This window comes from Durotheca rogersii, assembly GCF_024521655.1.
Source record: "Durotheca rogersii strain YMJ 92031201 chromosome Unknown GGS23scaffold_11, whole genome shotgun sequence".
In the NCBI taxonomy this organism is placed as follows: domain Eukaryota; kingdom Fungi; phylum Ascomycota; class Sordariomycetes; order Xylariales; family Xylariaceae; genus Durotheca; species Durotheca rogersii.
The window spans coordinates 1,085,402-1,101,558 of record NW_026251242.1 but is presented as its reverse complement, the minus strand read 5'-3'; the positions used below and the strand labels follow the sequence as shown (position 1 = coordinate 1,101,558).

At 55.4% G+C, this 16,157-nt stretch overlaps 4 protein-coding genes across 4 annotated transcripts; 2 read left to right on the top strand and 2 right to left on the bottom strand.

Moving 5' to 3' along the window:
- Nucleotides 1-3,095: 3,095 nt before the first annotated feature.
- Nucleotides 3,096-4,818, bottom strand: GGS23DRAFT_77119 (uncharacterized protein). Its single transcript, XM_051521266.1, has 2 exons — nt 4,203-4,818; nt 3,096-4,149 (listed from the first exon to the last, which is right to left on the bottom strand). Exons 1-2 carry the CDS (start codon nt 4,709-4,711, stop codon nt 3,150-3,152), a joined length of 1,509 nt encoding a protein of 502 aa, XP_051371674.1. The 5' UTR covers nt 4,712-4,818; the 3' UTR covers nt 3,096-3,149.
- Nucleotides 4,819-6,069: 1,251 nt separating this feature from the next.
- On the bottom strand, nt 6,070-8,859 carry GGS23DRAFT_77051 (uncharacterized protein). Its single transcript, XM_051521265.1, has one exon. It carries the CDS (start codon nt 8,760-8,762, stop codon nt 6,264-6,266), a length of 2,499 nt encoding a protein of 832 aa, XP_051371673.1. The 5' UTR covers nt 8,763-8,859; the 3' UTR covers nt 6,070-6,263.
- Nucleotides 8,860-9,887: 1,028 nt separating this feature from the next.
- GGS23DRAFT_605439 (P-loop containing nucleoside triphosphate hydrolase protein) lies at nt 9,888-10,883 on the top strand (the record flags this gene model as incomplete). Its single annotated transcript, XM_051519754.1, has 2 exons — nt 9,888-9,920; nt 9,999-10,883. 2 exons carry the CDS (start codon nt 9,888-9,890, stop codon nt 10,881-10,883), a joined length of 918 nt encoding a protein of 305 aa, XP_051371672.1.
- Nucleotides 10,884-13,660: 2,777 nt separating this feature from the next.
- GGS23DRAFT_76960 (S-adenosylmethionine decarboxylase) lies at nt 13,661-16,020 on the top strand. Its single transcript, XM_051521264.1, has 2 exons — nt 13,661-14,040; nt 14,105-16,020. The coding sequence occupies exons 1-2, from the start codon at nt 13,926-13,928 to the stop codon at nt 15,571-15,573; spliced, it is 1,584 nt and encodes a 527-aa protein (XP_051371671.1). The 5' UTR covers nt 13,661-13,925; the 3' UTR covers nt 15,574-16,020.
- The last annotated feature ends 137 nt before the right edge of the window (nt 16,021-16,157 follow it).

The following is a 16,157-nucleotide window of genomic DNA, read 5'->3' as shown; positions in this document are numbered from 1 at the left end:
TATAGCAATCTCAACTCTTCTGACGTTTCCTATCACTCTCGCACGGGTGTGAAGCGGGATAGCTGGGCCACAGTTTATCAATTTCAGTACAATAGCGAAGAAGATGGACGGCAGCCGAATCTCTGCCGTTGAAACGATGTTGACCCCTGACGATAGAGTATAATATTACTGATAGAGTATACGCATACGAACGCTCGAGGGCAAGACAACAAAAAAACACAAACGGGGTAACGGAACTCAAAACACTGTATCCACAAGATACCATAGCTTCCTAAACCAACTGTTTCAATATGAAATAGAAAATAGTTTGATCCTAACCACACCGCCTCAAACCGCGCAACCGTGAATAAGCCACCTGTGCTATGAAAACGACCATAATCAAAGAACACCCAAGTTTCAGAGCGCCCTAGCGAAGGTTTATCTCTCTTCACAACAGACCCGGGCAAATTCGATCCGTAACGTCCTTTTCCCTCTCTAGCCGGCCGCCCGTCCGCGGGCCGCGCTGCGAACACGGGAGAGCCCGACCGAAGAAGCCGTCCCGTTCCACCCACCCCCGAACACCGTCTCCGTCCGCCGACAGCGGTCTCGCCCATCATACGACACGCCGCAGCCCACCATCGACGTTTGTAGGCTTATCTAATCCGCCGCCCTCACCCCGGTCCCCATGTCGCTACGCTAGCCTCCTCCTTCTCCCTCCCTCCTCGTCGCCCTCAGCTCTGCCCCTGCCCCTGTGCCGCGGCCGGGATCTCGACGGAGGCGCCGCCGCCCAGCGCGTACGCCTCGAACCGCCCCAGCAGCGCCACCCGCCGGCGCCCCGCCCCCGCTCACCCAGCGCTGCGCCCCCGCCGCGAAGAACCCCGGCTGCGCCGCCCGCCGCGGCGCGCTCGCGTACGGCCGAGCCACCGCCTCGGCCTGCGCGCGCGAGAGGCCGGGCGCCACGGCCCCGCGGAGGAGGAGGAGGAGAAAGTGGTGCGGGGAGAGGGAACAGGGGTCGGGTTTGCCTCCGCCGACGTGCGCGGCCGCGTCCGGCGGCGGGTTGCTGGCGGTCGATTTTCCTAGCTGGGGGCTGGGGGCTCGGGCTCGGGCTACATTGCCGATAGGGTGGTGGCTGCGGTATTAGAAGGTAGAGCCACAGAGCCGTGAGTCGTGTGGTGAAGAACCTACAGGTGAAACGTTGCGGTGCAGTCTTGGCCGCGGTGGACGGTGCTGGGCCTATACTTATGCGTACGTCGACTCGGTCCGGCCCGGTCGTCTTGCCCTTTTCCGACCGATCGATACGATATGATATAGTCTAGAGGGGAGGAGGGGTCATTTGACAACGCGGCAGGGAGCTGAATTGTGGACTAGCTTTCTCTGGCCTCCAGCCGCTGCGTCAACAGTCCCCGGCATGGCAACTCGCGCAGTTGTAAATGCCTGCCCGAGCGCTACCGGCGGCTCTCCGCCTGGCGTCGCCTATCGATCCATCAGAGGCTATTACAGACCCGCCGGTTATTATAAGTATCGTGCCGTACACTAACTCGAGCAAATCAGCTAGGCATCAACATGGATAACTTTCTTTGGAGTTTAGATATAGAAGTATTGAATATTACGAGTCAAGGCGGATATCGAGTGCGATATGGATGTCCCCACGGCGCCCCCAGGTTCCTGTCACACTCCGTGCCCCATCCTCGCCGCGTTCTAGAGCGACCGCCGGTCCGCTACCTTGTCCATTGTCCATCCCGAGACCCGGCACCAGATTGGGGCGATCCAAGCTCTCGTTGACCGTAGAGTCTCTAAGACAAAAGGGCCCTGCTTCGCGACCGCGGATGTACATTGAGCACGTCCGCGGCTGCCTGCATGCAGGTCTTTGCACCAGACCTGTACTCGGATTTGTCGGTGGGATCCCTTCTAAACGGCTACCGTGGTGCATTCCCATGTGTCGTAGGCAGAAAATCTCGAGCCGAGCTGTAATACAGCATCGCTTGCCGTCGACCTTGTGCCTCTAAACCCTGACCTGCATACGCCCCCCTTTCTCGAACACTAGACATTTTCTGAAACCCCGGCGGATGACTTGTGTATTAATTCTCGGCTTTTATTGTCGTACTTCTGAAGTGCTGCTAATAGTGTTAGAAGCCGTGTTGCTTGCTCCACGAATCCAGGAAATCCTATGTAAATGCTTACAAGCCAGGTTCTTGAAGAACTAGGAGGAGGGAGATGTGCAAGCAGGCGACAAGAGCCGGAACGAGGGTACCTGGGTTCTATGAGAATCCGTTCAGGATCTCTCATTTCTCTCCAATGTCCCACCTCTTGAGTGGGAACAGCCGGGCTAATACGTCCGGCGTCTCTCTCTTAGCTCTACGCCTCCCATAGTTAGAACGGCTCTTGTCACGCGAAAATGTAAGCGCCTACACTTCTCGGTTTAGATAGACTTCTATGCGAGGTTTCTATGCGATAACAACTTTCAGTTATAAGCGAATTTTATCTCTTTGATGGCTCTCTATTCCCGACACAAATACACACCCCTTGCCACACCTCGTAGAGACACAAGTTCCGTGACCGAGTTTTAAACGTAGGCCGAGTTTCTGGCAATATAGGGATCGTGATACTCTCGCCCCAAGCTAGAAAGCTGCCGTCTGGGTTAGCGTAGGACGTCTTTCCCCCAGTCTACATAAGCTGCGGGGCTTCGAGGCGAAGCCGTATACTATCATCTGCGATGTGATATTAAGTGACATTGCAGCACCGACTGCAACCCAATCGGAGACACCTGTCCAGTCGCGTAGCACGATCCTCGATGCAACACCCGTATGCATATGCGTATGTATATGCGCGTAATATTTACTCTTGCTAGGATTATAAACCTAACTGACATTGAGCTTAGTATAGCGTCGTCATGGCGCGCAACAATGGTGACATCCATCTGTCTATCCAAATACCTCCCCAATTCGCGGTTACAGCCTCTTTTTCTCAGCGTAGAAACTGCCATAGCTTTGGCACGGGGTATAAATGCGTTGACTTTTTTTTTCTCCCTAGAACCGGCAGTGAGCTCCGTCAATGAGTGTTAGGCGTTGCCGTTGCGGGGACGAAAGCAAAACATGTGGCAGACTAAATGCTGGCCACGGATATCTTGGGTAATAGCAATAATATACATTTACGAATGGTATCTTGCCGTCTCATCCTCGTGAAATCTCGTTATTCGATGTTCTGGGAACGGTCATGTCGACGGCCGAGTCGGCTCTAGAGCTTTTCGACGAGGGTATTGGCCGGGAAAAATTCGACTGTTTACGTCTTAGCGGTGGCGCTACCCTCCTCTGGGCATGCTGAGAACCTCTCAGCATGGCCGCTGGCTCAAGGGGCATAACCGTCTCTCGACTCTTGTCTTGGCTGATCCCCCTGGCCGGCGAATAGTGGGGGTTCTTGATGACTCTGATTTCTTGCCGCACAGCAATCTCTGGCTTCGAGGCATACCTGACGGTGGATAACCGGGAGCGGCGAGCACTGCTCGCAATGCTAGTACTTGGTGTCGCGCGATATACGCTACTTGTTCCGCTGGGCGCGTTTGCTCGCATGGGCGTTTGCGAAGAATTTGCCGACATGGTCGATGAATAGGTGGAGGAATAATCGGCGGTGGACCGCCCTGTGCTCGAGTTGTCTGGCGACTTGTTGGCATTTCTTTTAACCTCGATCTTTTCAGGACCATGGTCCCATTCATTCCGCCACCCGCCGGGATTATATACGGGCTGGGGCGGGGACTTCGAAAGCGATAAGGGGATCTTTGGAATAGGCGGGATCACTGGCGGCGGCGGCATAGTTCTCGGGCCCACAGGTGTGTTATAGGTTGGCCCAACGGGTGAGTTCGCCATGAGTTCGGCCTCATCGTTGGCCGACTCCCCCGCTGCTGTCACGACGGGTTCGGGGATTCTGCGCGAGGTCTCTGGTGGCTTGGACATCCCGTACTGGAAGATCTCCGCCGAGGGCAAGGTGATTATGGAAGCACTGTTGCTTTGCTTTCGCTGCAGTGAGGCTCTGCGGGAAACGCTAAGATCGGGAGTGAGCTCATCATCTCCGAATTGGCTGACACGGCGGGTCAAGAACGAGTCCGCCGAGAGCCCCGTCGTGGCGAATGGGGTGGTGTATCTTTCGATCGTGGCGGATATAAGAATAAAAGGAGGTCTGTGTTGCAATATTAGCGACCCCTGTGAAGAAAAGTCTCACGCAACTCTTACAGCGCTCCGATGCAGATCACCAAGTTCAGGTACGGCGCTACTTTTGCCAAACCCGCCATGGGAGCTGCTTTAGAGATCACGATGGCGGTTGCGACTAGAGCGGCGACCCACACGGCAATACCCAGTCTCGCGACAAGAAGTGCACTGGCATGCAGATATTGGCCGTAGATCTGGGGCGGGCCAGTTCCTCTCCTCCTGTAATCTTTCCTCGCCCCCCTGACATGGATACAGATGTACAGCAGAGACATGACGGCCGCGAACAAGACCAGGTCGCGGGCGATGCACGGGGTTTGGACCTCGGCCGGTTGAAGCATTAATATTATGGAGAGGGCGACGCCGGCCGACGACGAGACGAACAGAAACACGAGGGCGGCTAGGACGAAAGAAGGCCGTCTGCTCCGCTTCTGATCTTCGTTGTACTGCTCGAGCGAGCGGTAGAGCAGCTGAGCGTGATGGCTATCGCTATCCCCGAACGACGACTTTTCCTCGTCGCTGTTCTTACGCGCCATGTGGGCTTTGGCGGGATGCAAGCGGGGCCGGCCAGCTGCGTAGATGCGAGGCGAGGGGCAGGGAGAAATGGATACTGAAAACTGAGACGAAGATGAAAGCAGGCATAGAGATAGCTGCGACGATGCGAATTAAGAACGAGTACTTGATAAACATGGTTTTCCAGCAACCGTGAGAAACGAAGGGAATAATAAATATAGCAGAAGATGACTACCTCATGGAAAGAGAATTGAAGAGGCCGGACAATGCAGCAAAAGGCTTGTCCGAGCCATGTTGTGGAATGGGGGAGGAGAATGTAGGACGGGTGACGACGATGTCGATGGCGAAGACGGGAGGTTTAGTAGCGAGCGGCGCCCGACCTCGACCTCTTTTTTTCATCTTCCATAAGAGGTCGTGATATATGAGTACCTACCTGCGCTGCGCCGGCACGTACCGGTGTCAATTGCGCCCACCGACTACCCCCTAGGCTGGGCAGATCACTGCAACATCCGGGGGAGCTCGCGCTGACTACCTACTTAGGTAGGAAGGATTGCATTTACCCCGTATCTGTTTAGGATTACGACCGGGGGGGACGTTCGAACGCCGCGATGTACTTGCGGGTACAAACGCGTAGCATCTCGGCCAGCGGTCTCACTGCAAGACTGCCGAGATTCGGCATGCTGCACAGAGAGCGGCGGCGTACCCGGAAGTACCTGGTTAGTGGCTGGGGGCTTCGCGGGCGAGGAGGGCGGTTGTTGAAGTGGAGGCCGTCGAGGCTGAATACATTCCAAACACAGGCAGGTCTTTAGCCGGCCGCTGGAATTGGGACGTACCCCCCTGCCGGTGTCGTGTCCTAAGCCCACGAAGAAGAATCGTGGAAAGAAAACCAGACTTCTCTGGAGGAATCCCTGTAAAACAGGGGGGCGGGACGGGGGCGGCCAAACGCGCAAAACAAGTAGCCTACCTATATTGAGCCGCAATAAATGGTGGCTTATGCAACAACGTCGGTCTCGGGCCCCGGCGCCCTAGCTCGATCTCTCGGCTCGACAACCGGGTATCTGCACGTTTTTGATCGGATACGCTGACGAGCCTGCCACGTCTCTGTTGCTTCTCTCGTGCACGTGGAGAGTGAATCTTGGAGATATCGAGATACTGTAAGGGTTTCGCGCTGCGGACGTGGCCAGCATGCCAAGGCCGGGATCCGGATGATGAGCTGGACGTGCAGATGGTGATACTCATATCATACGGATTGCTATGTATATACGTGAAGCTTCGCCTCGTTCCCGTGCAAGTGCTTATACACGGACCCCTAGATGCATGTGCACACAGACAACTACCTAGGTTGGCTCCGGACCGCTGAAACGGAATAAACGCGCGATGCGGAAAGAATGGAATCATCTCAATTCCCGAGACCGCAAGACGCCTGCAGTGATGTTTGCCCATTCAAAACCCGTGTACTATCGGCGCCCTTTTGTTTTCCTTAAACGCTCGCGTCCCTATCCGATCTCCCGTCCCCGGCTGCCGTCGTAATCAACTGCTTATACTGATCGCCGCACCTCCCAAGACATAAACTAACTAACGCAGCATATATGACAGGTCAGGCAGGTTTTTAACAACGCGTTGAACGATCTCGTCTTGATCTCGTTGCTGGTCTTTCTGGATCGGGCCGAGCACGGCCGTCAGCGGGGGTGTGGCATCTGCTGTCTTCCCCGTGTCCGCCCGCGCACTCTTTTCGCGAGGCTGGCTCGCGCCCGACGTCGGTTTGGCTTTGGCTACGCCTGCTCCTTGAGCTGCTGACGCCGTTGTTGTGGGCGATCCGAGGACCGGAATGCCGTCTAAAGGCCAAGGATCCTGGTTCCGTTTTGGCGACGTGGCCATCTGAGCAGCGTTTTCAAAGACGGAGAAATCCTCGATGGGCCACAAAGCCACCCTTTGCGCTTCTATATTCGACGGGCCTACCCGGCTGGGAATCTGCTTTGGACCCCGGCCATCCCCCAGATCGGTAACAGAGGGTATTTGTGTCGATTTACCGCTAGGACCTGGGCTATCAGCGGTAGAGCTAGCCTGCGCTGATGCGATACCGTTTAGGGCGCTAAGTGATTGCGCGACAAAGGTAGGGCCCGGTTGGGATTCCACTCGAGGAGAAGAAACCATCTCACCCCATTCATCGTCGTCGTCATCCGAGATAAGCTCGCTCTGGCTTGGCTGCTGCTGCGTTGGGGAGGTGACGCTGGGTTTAGCCTCGGTTTTGGCTGGTAGGGATACAGGTTGGCTGATGGATGGCACGTGTTTACCCCCCCTGTTGTTGCTGGGAGTCGGTCCGGGGAGGGGCGGCGACTTGACGGCACTCGAGCCCCAACCAAAACTGGCGCCGGTTGCAGGTGGGGGCTCGATCGGACTCTTGATCGATTTTCTGGTTTCGATACGTAAGGCTACGGGATGCGCCGGGCGTTCTGAGCCTGGATCCGGTAACGCTTTTGAACTCGCCCGCGGGGGGGTAGCAGACGAAGCCTTTCGGGCAAATACCTTGCCCAAGTCCACAGGAGCTGCGGCAGAGTCCCAGTTAAACACGCTTGTGCGCTTCCCGGCTCCTAGCGTAACTCGTCCCGCAATCGAATCCTCTTCCATCCACCTCCGGACTATTTTTATGGTTTCGCTGTGTAAATACGAGGTCGACCACTCCACACGATGGTAATTGTCCTCGTCTCCAGAGTCATGCTTCCGGACTGATCCGTAACGGGATATTCGGTACCATGCTTTACGCTCCGAAATGGTTTCGAAGCTATCATTGATGATATGCTCGGGAATGTTGTGGGGTTCTTTTGTATCGTCACTGATATTGTGCGGGAGGTCTGGAAACAGTTTCTCGATGGACTGGAGGTCGGTATCGAATCTTATGGGCCCAAATTTCTCCATAAGCTGTCGAACCGGCGCCGATGCCTTTCCTGACGTCGTGGATCGCTGATTAATAGACCCTCGTACCGGTTTTGCATCCCGGGACAGGTCTTTAGGCGTTGATGATCTGTCGGGAAAGGCCAAAGTGGAACTTGAATTTGGTGCCAGTTTCTCATTCACGCTTTTCGCATCTTCAAAGTCACCGAAATCCCCGTCATCTGCCGCACCTACGCTTCGGGCCCGACTTGACGATCTCTCTTGCCCGTCCCTCCTCGAAGATCCTGGCCGTGACGACGTGGGCAGTTCTTCAAGCATGGATTTTGCCAAGCCATCATACATCCCCACAAGTTCCTGAACTTTCCCGGATGCCTTTCGAGACGCGATCCGTAGACGCGACCTAGGGTCTTCGTCGATGGAAGTAATAGGCGAATCCTGGCGGTCGGCTCCATTGTAGCTATCTCGCGAGAAGGTGGAGGACGGCCTAGAGTGGAAATCCTGAACCTCTACTTTGGGCGCGGAATCGGCATCGAGATCACGAGATTCCCGCGGACTTGTCGACGGCCGTGAGAGTTCCCATACGCTCGATCCGGTGTCTATTGTTCTTTCGGCCTCTCCTTCTGACCCGATAATATCCACTCCCAGCCCGATGCCCTCTATACTGTTTTGCTTTTCCACATGGGGTGTGGGTATCTCGGCCGACTCGTCCCGAGGACTTGTACCGGTGGACTTGCTGGGCGTTGCCGACGTTGCCGAGGCATCTCTTCTCCTGTCCTGCAGCGATAATTCCGTCGCCCACGGATCTGGAGAATGAGATCGGAATATAGAGGAGGTTCGAGATCGAGGAAGCGGCCTAAGAGAGGGGGAGGTCGCGGTGCTACTCGGCCACGCGTTCGAGCCTCCTTTTCCTAGCACGCCCAGCCGTGGGCTCGGTTGAGAGGACTGCGAAGACGGGTCCGCCCATGCTCCCCAGTCGAGTGTATTCGCGGCAGAGTCCGGCTGCTCTGACGTCCAATCTCCGCGACCGGCATCTTCTGCCCAGGGCGACGGGCTCGAGAGGCTCAACGTGCTACCGAAGAAGGCCTTCGGCGGCGGACTGAGTAGTTTTTTCGGCGGCGACAGCGTCGGATCTGGCTTGGAGATCGTGTTTGATGACCAAGGCGAGCCCCAAGGATCGTCCATGTTCGCGCAGGGCGATGCTCATGTTGGTTGCCAGCGAGGCGATGGTTCGAGGTCGAGATCGTGACCGATCTCTTGAGTGGTACAATGCAGCTATCAGCTATAACCAGTTACGGGGTAGAAGCGCGGGTGTCGCAGGGTGCGCGGCGAGGCATCGTCGTCGGCTCCCGTATATCTGGTCAGATTCGTTTCCGAGATCAATTGCCAAGAAGAGCACGAGGCAAAAAAAAAGACTGGCATTTGTTTGAGAGCCGAAACGTCGTCAGCCGATAGCCAGAAGGGAACGAAGGCGATTCAGGGGCCGGGTTCGTCGGCGACGTTTTTGTTACACTACGAGCTGCCAGGATCAATCTGGGCAGCCTTCCAGGTGGCCCGGACGTTGCTGGGAACCGAACCTCCATGCTGTAAGGTACCCGGGTACCTAAGTGGAGACCAATGCGCACTCCAGGGGGCGGAGGGGCGAACGGTTGAGCCACTGGTGCTGAGCCAAGACACAGCCACATGGAGACGCGAACCGGGGGTTCTCGTAGGTATAGAGTAGAGATACATCAGGTCGCAGAACGACCAAATAGAACAGCAGAAAAGTAGGTAGGTACCCTAGGAACCTTTGGTATCTCCATTAGCTGCACAGGTGAGGGTGCGCCAGGACCGGGGACATGACTCGGAGCCTCTCCATCTAATAGATGTTCTTGTCACGTGCGGCATCGACCTGATGTGATAGCAGTGGTATCTCGCCCGGGTGGAACACAAAAACCCATATTCAAAGCTGGATGGGATTTCGTCATTTCAATGGGGACAACATGGGCGGGGTCAACGGAAGGCCACAAATCCATTTCCAGGTTAAAGCACCAGATACATGCATAACCTCGACGAGTGCCTAGCGTGCATGTCTGTCCCTTGCTGATAAATGCGATGATGGAGGCGATGTCGGGGCAAATCTGTGTGAGTCCGCTCTCAAGGTTGGACTTTGTCCTCGTATCCAGTCCGCACCCGTCCAGAGAAGGATACGGACGAGGTGTGCACCACTTCCAGCATGCGGCTTTTCCAACCGCCTTGACGTCTCCGTATCCTCTCACTTAGTTACACCTACGTTCGTCAATCGCCCGCCTCGTCGCCAGATCGACGGCCATGTCTCTCGCAAAGATCAAGCGCATCATCTTGGTATACCCCCCGCCCGCCACCTTCCCACCCATCGCACGGCAGGGCATAGAACTAACAGGATCCCCTACACCGTTGCAGGTCCTCTCGGGCAAGGGAGGCGTAGGAAAATCTTCCGTGACAACACAGTTAGCTTTATCGCTGTCGCTTGCTGGCCATTCCGTCGGAGTTCTCGATGTCGATCTGACGGGGCCTTCCATGCCGCGCATGTTCAATATCGAAGACGCGAAAGTTACCCAGGCGCCCGGAGGGTGGCTCCCCGTAACCGTTCACCCTGCCAACCCCGATTCCGGTGTAGGCGAATTGAGATGCATGAGCTTAGGTTTCCTATTGCGCGGGAGGGGGGATGCCGTAGTATGGCGAGGCCCGAAGAAGACGGCCATGATCCGCCAGTTCCTCTCCGACGTGCTATGGGGGGAGATGGACTACTTGCTTATCGATACACCCCCGGGAACGTCTGACGAGCATATCTCACTTGCAGAGACGCTTCTGAAGGATGCATTTCCCGGACAGGTGGCCGGGGCCGTGGTAGTCACCACTCCTCAAGCCGTCGCCACAGCCGACGTCCGAAAAGAGCTGAATTTCTGTGCGAAGACGGGCATATCGATCATCGGCGTTGTCGAAAACATGGTCGGGTTCGTCTGCCCAAATTGCGCCGAGTGCACCAATATCTTCGGCAAGGGAGGGGGTCAGGTCATGGCGACCGATTTCAACGTGCGCTTCCTCGGAGGCGTCCCCATAGACCCTCAGTTCGTTATGCTGGTCGAGACAGGTAGGCAACCGTCCTACCCGGAAGGGACGGTCATCAACGGGCGAGACTTTTCGCAGGCCCAGCAGAATGGTGAGGCCGAACCCCCCGAGGAGGCCACGAGGGGTGCCGGCCATCTCGCAGAAAAATATTTGGATTGCTCCCTCGAGCCGATCTTTAGAGAGATAACACAAAGCATCGTCACCGCCATCGGCTGATGTCCGACGCAGCGCTACCAGGCTAGGCGCCTCCGGCTGGGAAGCTCCACGTAGTGCAACTGCAGAGGCCCTTCTCTTACTTAGGCATACCGATCAGGTATACCGATCCAACACACCAATTGCCACGGCTGCGAGTTTTCATATACGTATGCGGCGACCTATCACTCGTCGGTGGCGGTAATAATTGCGCGACCACACTCCATCAGAACCGAACACCAGAACACAATGCGGAGCCGAAGTGGATGATGGGCCGGGGTGGGAATCTGACTGGCCGGTGGAGGTTACAGTAACACCCACACTCATGCACATTTGCTTGTACAGGTCGAGGCAGGTTTTTTTTAAAAAAAAAATTCGTTGGTAGGATCGGATTCTCCAAATTCCCATGGATGTGAAGGCTCCCTCACAATAGGCAGATGACAATCCGGTAACCTGGGCCAGTCTCTTCTATCCTGAACATAGCAGACCGAAGATGTTAGGCAGGGTTCAATGCAGCGGAGACTTAGATGAAGGGGAAGAGGTGACTGTTGCATGGTTCCCGGGTAGCTGCGTGAAGAGGAGGGGGGCCAATGAAGCTCTACGGGCCGCCGATGTCAGCAATGGCAGTTGCAGTGACGTACATAGCGTAAATTCGGTGCCCGGTAGATCGGCCTAACCAGTGTTACCTACTTAGATACCTACCTAGGTACCTACTTTCTTAAACGGATGGATGATAGGTCTGGCAGGCGGGTAGAATGTTCTTTTTGTGTTGCCACGGGATGAAGTGCCCAAGCTTACGGCCTGTTGCAGCGCTGTAGGTAGGGGATAGTTATATCGTTAAGGGAGATCGACGGTCAGGTCAGGTACCGTTCATCGTGATTTTTGCCTTCGCCCCGCTCAAGTGTTGAGCGTTCGAACTAAGTCCAACCACCCAAGCATATAGGTAGGTATATCTACCTAGGTATGTCCCCAACGCGTCGCTAAGCCTACCTAAGCCACCCGAGAACCCATCCAGTGCCGCCTCGGATGGCCACCGTCTCAACCGGCCGTCCAACCCTAATAGTAACCACCTTCGGGTAGCGATGAGGACGTTGGGTATAGATAGAGGATTACGTAAGGGGTAGGCGAGTGCTACCTTGTAGGTAAGTAAGGTAGAGTCAGGTTCGGGGTGGTACCGGATAATGCCACCATAGGTAGGCAGTATGCCTCGTAATCTATCATCTATCACGTCGTACCGTGCTTCACCGCAGAAAAACCACACGTCCCCAAATGGGCAGGGCTCGGTATTATTAGGAGGATACAGGGTAGGGGAGGGAGGGGATGGTGATCTCACAAACGCCTAACCAACCATCTTGTCTCGAACGGGAAATAATAAACCTCTGGAAAGATTAAGTTGGGAGGTAGGGGGGGTAGGTAACGTTATCAAATACTACACTCCATCGACCCAGGTGTCGTTGTTCTATCACATGTGTACGTGAGATGGGATTTTTTTTTCCTCTTTTTTTTCCCTGCGCAACCACAGGTACGAACGCTGTGTGAGAGCAGCGCAAAGTACATACAATAGAAATAGGCCCTAGGATGCCAGCGGATACGCATTGCGCAGAGATATTCTATAAGATCTGTGCTGGAATTGCTGCGTTGCATCTCTGATGGCGTCTGATGTTGTCGTGTTGAAAATCTCTCACCGGCAGGTTTTGTATAGGTAGGTAGTATACATGCGGAAACCAGAGTTTGTGGGTGGGACAGCTTTCGAGGAAAGGAAGAGGAAAACAAGACAAGGGAAACCAGCGTGTAATGGAAACATCCGGTGCCTGAGGCTGGAATGTACCCGCCGAAGGGCTGTGCAGCTGTGTCGGGGAATTGCAGGTACATCTCACGTAAGTAGCTGGTACCTGCCTGTGTCCTGCCCCTGTCCGGCGGGACAAGGTACCTCTTTGTATTTTCTGCATGGAATTGCCCAGTCCCATCACACATGCTTCGAACCCGAAATTTTTTTTGTGGATTTTTTTTTAATGCTGGTCCGCCACTTGTGGTTGCCGGCAGCTCGCGGTTAGGTTAGCTAGGGCCAGGTCAAGTTACCAGGGTAAGAAAAACCCAAATCTCCATCTCGAATAAAAGAGGGAGCAAAGCCAGGAATCCCCTACACGCCCGTTACTCATCCACTTCTCTTTTACGTACTACTGCTATACCCGCCTGACTCTTCTAAACCTCCAGCTTTCCCCCAATTCCTGCTCCTCGCTCCGTCATCCATAGCACATCCAGTCACACGACACACACACACACACACACACACACACACACGCACACACACGCCATTCGACATTACCGCTCATCTGTCGATCCGGGATTGGGCTTTTCGCTACCCGCCAATGCCACGGAGCAGTCGACCATTCCGATCCGTATAACCACTCACGCCCTTCTGCCTGATCTCTGCACTCGAGCCGTGGCAGAAACCGCATCCAGTTGATCACCGACCCCGTCTTCCATGAGCGCAGCAGATTTGCTTCGTTTCCTCTCCAAGCCTGCCAAGTACGCTTCTCTCCGCTCTCCTGTCGCCCGGCAGGCCAGATTGACGTGAGCTCGAGCTGATAGTCCTTCTCTCACAGACCTAGATAACACGAGCTGCAACTCGACTCGAGCCTCCGACCGCGAACGCCTCCCGCCGTCTTCCTCTTCCTGCCATACTTGCAGATCCCCTCGTCTGCTAGGCCCGATACTCCTCCATAGGTATCGGTTTCTGCCAGAACGAGGTCTTCAACAAGGCGTCACCATTCCTTGGTTCAAGGACGACTTTCTCCCCCTTCGAGCCCGACCCCCCTAACGTCTACGTTGTGAGACGTTCAAGATCATCCTCCCATTGTAGCTGGCTCCGCCAGCATTCTAGGCTTATACCGACCTGTGGGCCTACTCTCTCAAACGAACGCCGCAAGGTTCGTTTGGGCGGCAGTCAGTGCTCCGCAGCTACAGCCTCTTGCCTCTGCAGCCGACAGTTGATATCGCGACGAGCCCTCCCCTCCCCCTCCCCCGTAGCACCGTCCGCTCGCCTCCCGGGTTCCTGGTACGGAGATGATCAACCTCGACGTTCCTACCAACTATACATTTTCGCCATCTGAGGGCACCCCCCATTTGACAATCAATCATGATGTTGCTGCAGATCTCGATTCCACCAATGCTTTTGAAGGTTGGTTCTCCCCGCTGAAGAGAGAAATCGGTTGACCACTTGCGCTTACCCACGCCTCGTTTAGGCCCGGAGAAACTCCTCGAGGTCTGGTTTGCTCCCAGCCCCAAGGCTCTGCCGCCCGGCGTCAAGCAAGACGGCCTGAAGTCCGTCTGCAGTGACGCTTGGGTGGGTATGCTCGACATGGTCAATTGCAAGATTCTCTCCGTTCTCGAATCGGAGGACGTGGATGCCTATCTGCTCTCGGAGTCCAGCATGTTTGTCTTCCCACACAAGCTGATCCTCAAGACTTGCGGAACTACTACTCTCCTCCTCGGTCTCCACCGACTTCTCCGAATCGCCGCCGAGCATGCCGGGTTCCCTTTCCACAACGCCAAGTCTCTGGGTGATGTTCGTGCTGCCGCTTCGCCGTATCGGGTGTTCTATTCGCGCAAGAACTTCCTCTTCCCCCACAAGCAGCATGGGCCTCATCGCAGCTGGAAGCAGGAAGTTAAGTATCTCGACGACATGTTCGAGGGAGGAAGCGCCTACATGGTCGGCAAGATGAACGGCGATCACTGGTATCTTTACATCACCTCGCCGGCGAGAACCTTGACGCCCCCTCTCACGCCCAATACCGAGAAGACGTCGGCGCGCTTCCCTAGCGTGTCCAAAATCCCCACCGGGTTGGCTCCCGCCTACCACGACGGATTCGGAGTGAACGACGAAACCTTGGAGATTTTGATGACGGACCTGGACCCCGAGAATGCGAAGCAGTTCTACCTAGAGCATGCGAGTGCGGTCGCGAGCACTAGGTTCTCTGAGCAAGCTCGGGCGGCGCGACAGGCCGTTGCGGAGAGTTTTGGCGACTTGTCCTCTAGTACTGGCACGATCAAGACTATGAGCACGGCTGAAAGCGCCTCGGACGATACTTTCGACGTGTTTAGCAACGGGAGCGATTCCGACCTCCACGACAACCACACGCCACCGTCTGAACAGGCGGATATGGAATACCTCACCACCGAGGGCCACGCTCTCGGAACGGTTGTCTCGGAAGAATGCGGCCTCTCCGATGTATACCCCGCTTCCGAATACCCTGACGCCCGTATCGACGCGTACCTCTTCACGCCGTGCGGCTTTTCCGCGAATGGAATTATCCCGGCCACGCAGGCACCAGGGAGCGACGAAGGCGCTAAGCCCGCCCATTACTTCACCGTCCACGTCACGCCGGAACCAGTTTGTTCCTTCGCTTCATTCGAGACCAACGTTCCCGGTGGCCAGAACGGGCGTGAGACTTCGGAAATCATCGAGCACGTAGTCCAAATCTTCAAGCCCGGCCGATTCAGCGTTACCCTCTTCGAGACCAAGACGGCGCTCCCCCACAGCGATTACGGGGTCTCCGACAGGGTCGGTCGTGTTAAACGGACGGATATCCCCGGGTATCGGCGTGTCGATCGTATACTGCACGACTTTGACGACTACGAACTAGTGTTTCGGTTCTACGAGCGGGAGGACTGGGCTGGCGGGAGCAGTCCCCGCGTCGGAGAGGAGATGTGAGTTCTCGCTGGAGTTCTCTAGGCGGAGTCCACTCTTTGTCGGTCAATTTCGTCATCGTCGAATATGCGTATTCCTCTATTAAGGATCTGTTCATGAGGAAAGCTGGAGGGGTACAGACTCAAAACGGAGACTGGTCCTTGTTATTCCGTTCGATCTACAGTCACAATTTGTTTATTAAGCAGGCTGCTACGCCGTAATCTACGCTCGTTCTCACCCAGTAGCCGAGGCTCCAGAAGCCAACCTGATCATGCACAACGCAACTCTAAGGCGACTTGACGAAAATACACGTCTAGCCCACTTCACGCCTATTCGCTGTATGGGTCCAGGTGAGTTGTATCATGACTGTAGGAATAGACACTCCCGATAAGAGTCGTCAACAACATAGAATGCCGAAAGTGGTTGCGTGAGAATCGATAGTTTTAAAGCGTATCCTCGTTTCCATGTACCACCAACTATCTGCATATAGCAACACAACTCCGGTCTGAGGGATCTGCGCCGACTCCGGCGACATTGTGACGTTCCAATCCCACCATAGCAACTCGAGTGTCCGTCCCGGGAGTTCGGGAAAGCTCTCAGTATATGAT

Bases quoted from the DNA above. Each gene is read 5' to 3' on its own strand.
- GGS23DRAFT_76960 (XM_051521264.1), top strand. From the start codon at position 13,926: ATGATCAACCTCGACGTTCCTACCAACTATACATTTTCGCCATCTGAG. The intron at 14,041-14,104 runs GTTGGTTCTCCC...CGCCTCGTTTAG, and splicing joins TTCCACCAATGCTTTTGAAG to GCCCGGAGAAACTCCTCGAG.
- GGS23DRAFT_77119 (XM_051521266.1), bottom strand. From the start codon at position 4,711: ATGGCGCGTAAGAACAGCGACGAGGAAAAGTCGTCGTTCGGGGATAGC. The intron at 4,150-4,202 runs GTAAGAGTTGCG...ATTGCAACACAG, and splicing joins GTGATCTGCATCGGAGCGCT to ACCTCCTTTTATTCTTATAT.
- GGS23DRAFT_77051 (XM_051521265.1), bottom strand. From the start codon at position 8,762: ATGGACGATCCTTGGGGCTCGCCTTGGTCATCAAACACGATCTCCAAG.